Source organism: Archocentrus centrarchus, chromosome 11 (assembly GCF_007364275.1).
Source record: "Archocentrus centrarchus isolate MPI-CPG fArcCen1 chromosome 11, fArcCen1, whole genome shotgun sequence".
NCBI lineage: Eukaryota > Metazoa > Chordata > Actinopteri > Cichliformes > Cichlidae > Archocentrus > Archocentrus centrarchus.
The window spans coordinates 32,712,862-32,714,173 of record NC_044356.1 but is presented as its reverse complement, the minus strand read 5'-3'; the positions used below and the strand labels follow the sequence as shown (position 1 = coordinate 32,714,173).

The window sequence follows — 1,312 nt, the reverse complement described above, 5'->3', positions numbered from 1 at the left end:
GGAGTCCTTCGTGTCAGCCATTCCTCGCCTGTTTCCTCCCCGGCCATGACATATAGTTTAATATCAATGTTACTATGAACCAGTTTAAAGAGTAAATGTTAGAAAAAAAGAAACTCAGAAACAGTCAGAGAGCAAATGTCCACTGCTGACTGATGAATTTAAACTTACAACTGTTAAATTAGCAGTGAATGATTTTATATCAGTTACATCTCTTCCCAACCTTTAAATAGTTTAATGTTGTGTAAAATGATCATCCAAACGAATAAAAATGTAAATTTAACTCTGTGTTTGTTGATTTTGTCACTTTGCCCTTTTTTTTCATTCTTTTCTTTAAACTGAAACAAACAAACAAAGAAAAAGAAAACAGGGACAAACAGTTCATTTCCATAGAGAGCCACTTTGCATCAGCAGCACCATGCTCCAGTGCTCTCCCAGAGTTTATAGTCCTGAGAGTTGAACACTGGATGACTGACAGCTGTCCTTCATCACAACAGAAGCCACAGAAATCGTCCTCATCAAAAACATGACTTTGATCTGCGTCCTCATCTGGACTCTCCTCTGCTGCTGCTTCACAGGTAAAGTCCAGAGAATCAAACTCCTCTCCTCTATCAACATCTGTCCCTCTGAAATGAAGCTGACAAAACCATCAAGCTGCTTTATGTTTGTGTCTCTGTATCCTCAGAGTCCAGAGGACAGATCACAGTGACTCAGCCTGGAGCAGTGAGCTCTGCTGTGGGAGGATCTGTGACCATCAAGTGTAGGACCAGTCAGGATGTTTATGTTTGGAGCAACAACCACCATTTAGCCTGGTACCAACAGAAAGATGGAGGCGTTCTTAAACTTCTCATTTATTTTGCTAGCACTCGATATTCAGGGATTCCAGCTCGTTTTACAGGCAGTGGATCAAACTCTGACTTCACTCTGACCATCAGTGGAGTCCAGGCTGAAGATGCAGCAGTTTATTACTGTCAGAGTTTGCACTTTCCTAACAGTCAGTATGTGTTCACACAGTGAAAAACAGTGGTACAAAAACCTCCCTCAGTCAGACTGAACAGAAAGTGAACTGACTGCTGCAGCTGGAAGCTACTGCAGAGACTGATACAGTTCACTGAGGACACACACACACACACACACACACACACACACACACACACACACACACACACACACACCTGATATGATGAGCATGTACTAAAAAATGAAAAGTTAAAGATGTAAATATCCAGTGGTATCCTTCTAGTATCCATGTCTATTACTGACTCCAGTCCATAAAGACCACCACAAATGTGATAATTAACAACTTGTTCTTGAC

General features: G+C 41.2%; 1 gene segment (V, D, J or C); it reads left to right on the top strand.

Annotated features, from left to right (window-relative positions):
• Nucleotides 1-519: 519 nt before the first annotated feature.
• Nucleotides 520-1,014, top strand: LOC115787748 (Ig kappa chain V region 3381-like). The segment is given in 2 exon segments: nt 520-575; nt 683-1,014. Coding segments are annotated over 2 exon segments (384 nt in total).
• The last annotated feature ends 298 nt before the right edge of the window (nt 1,015-1,312 follow it).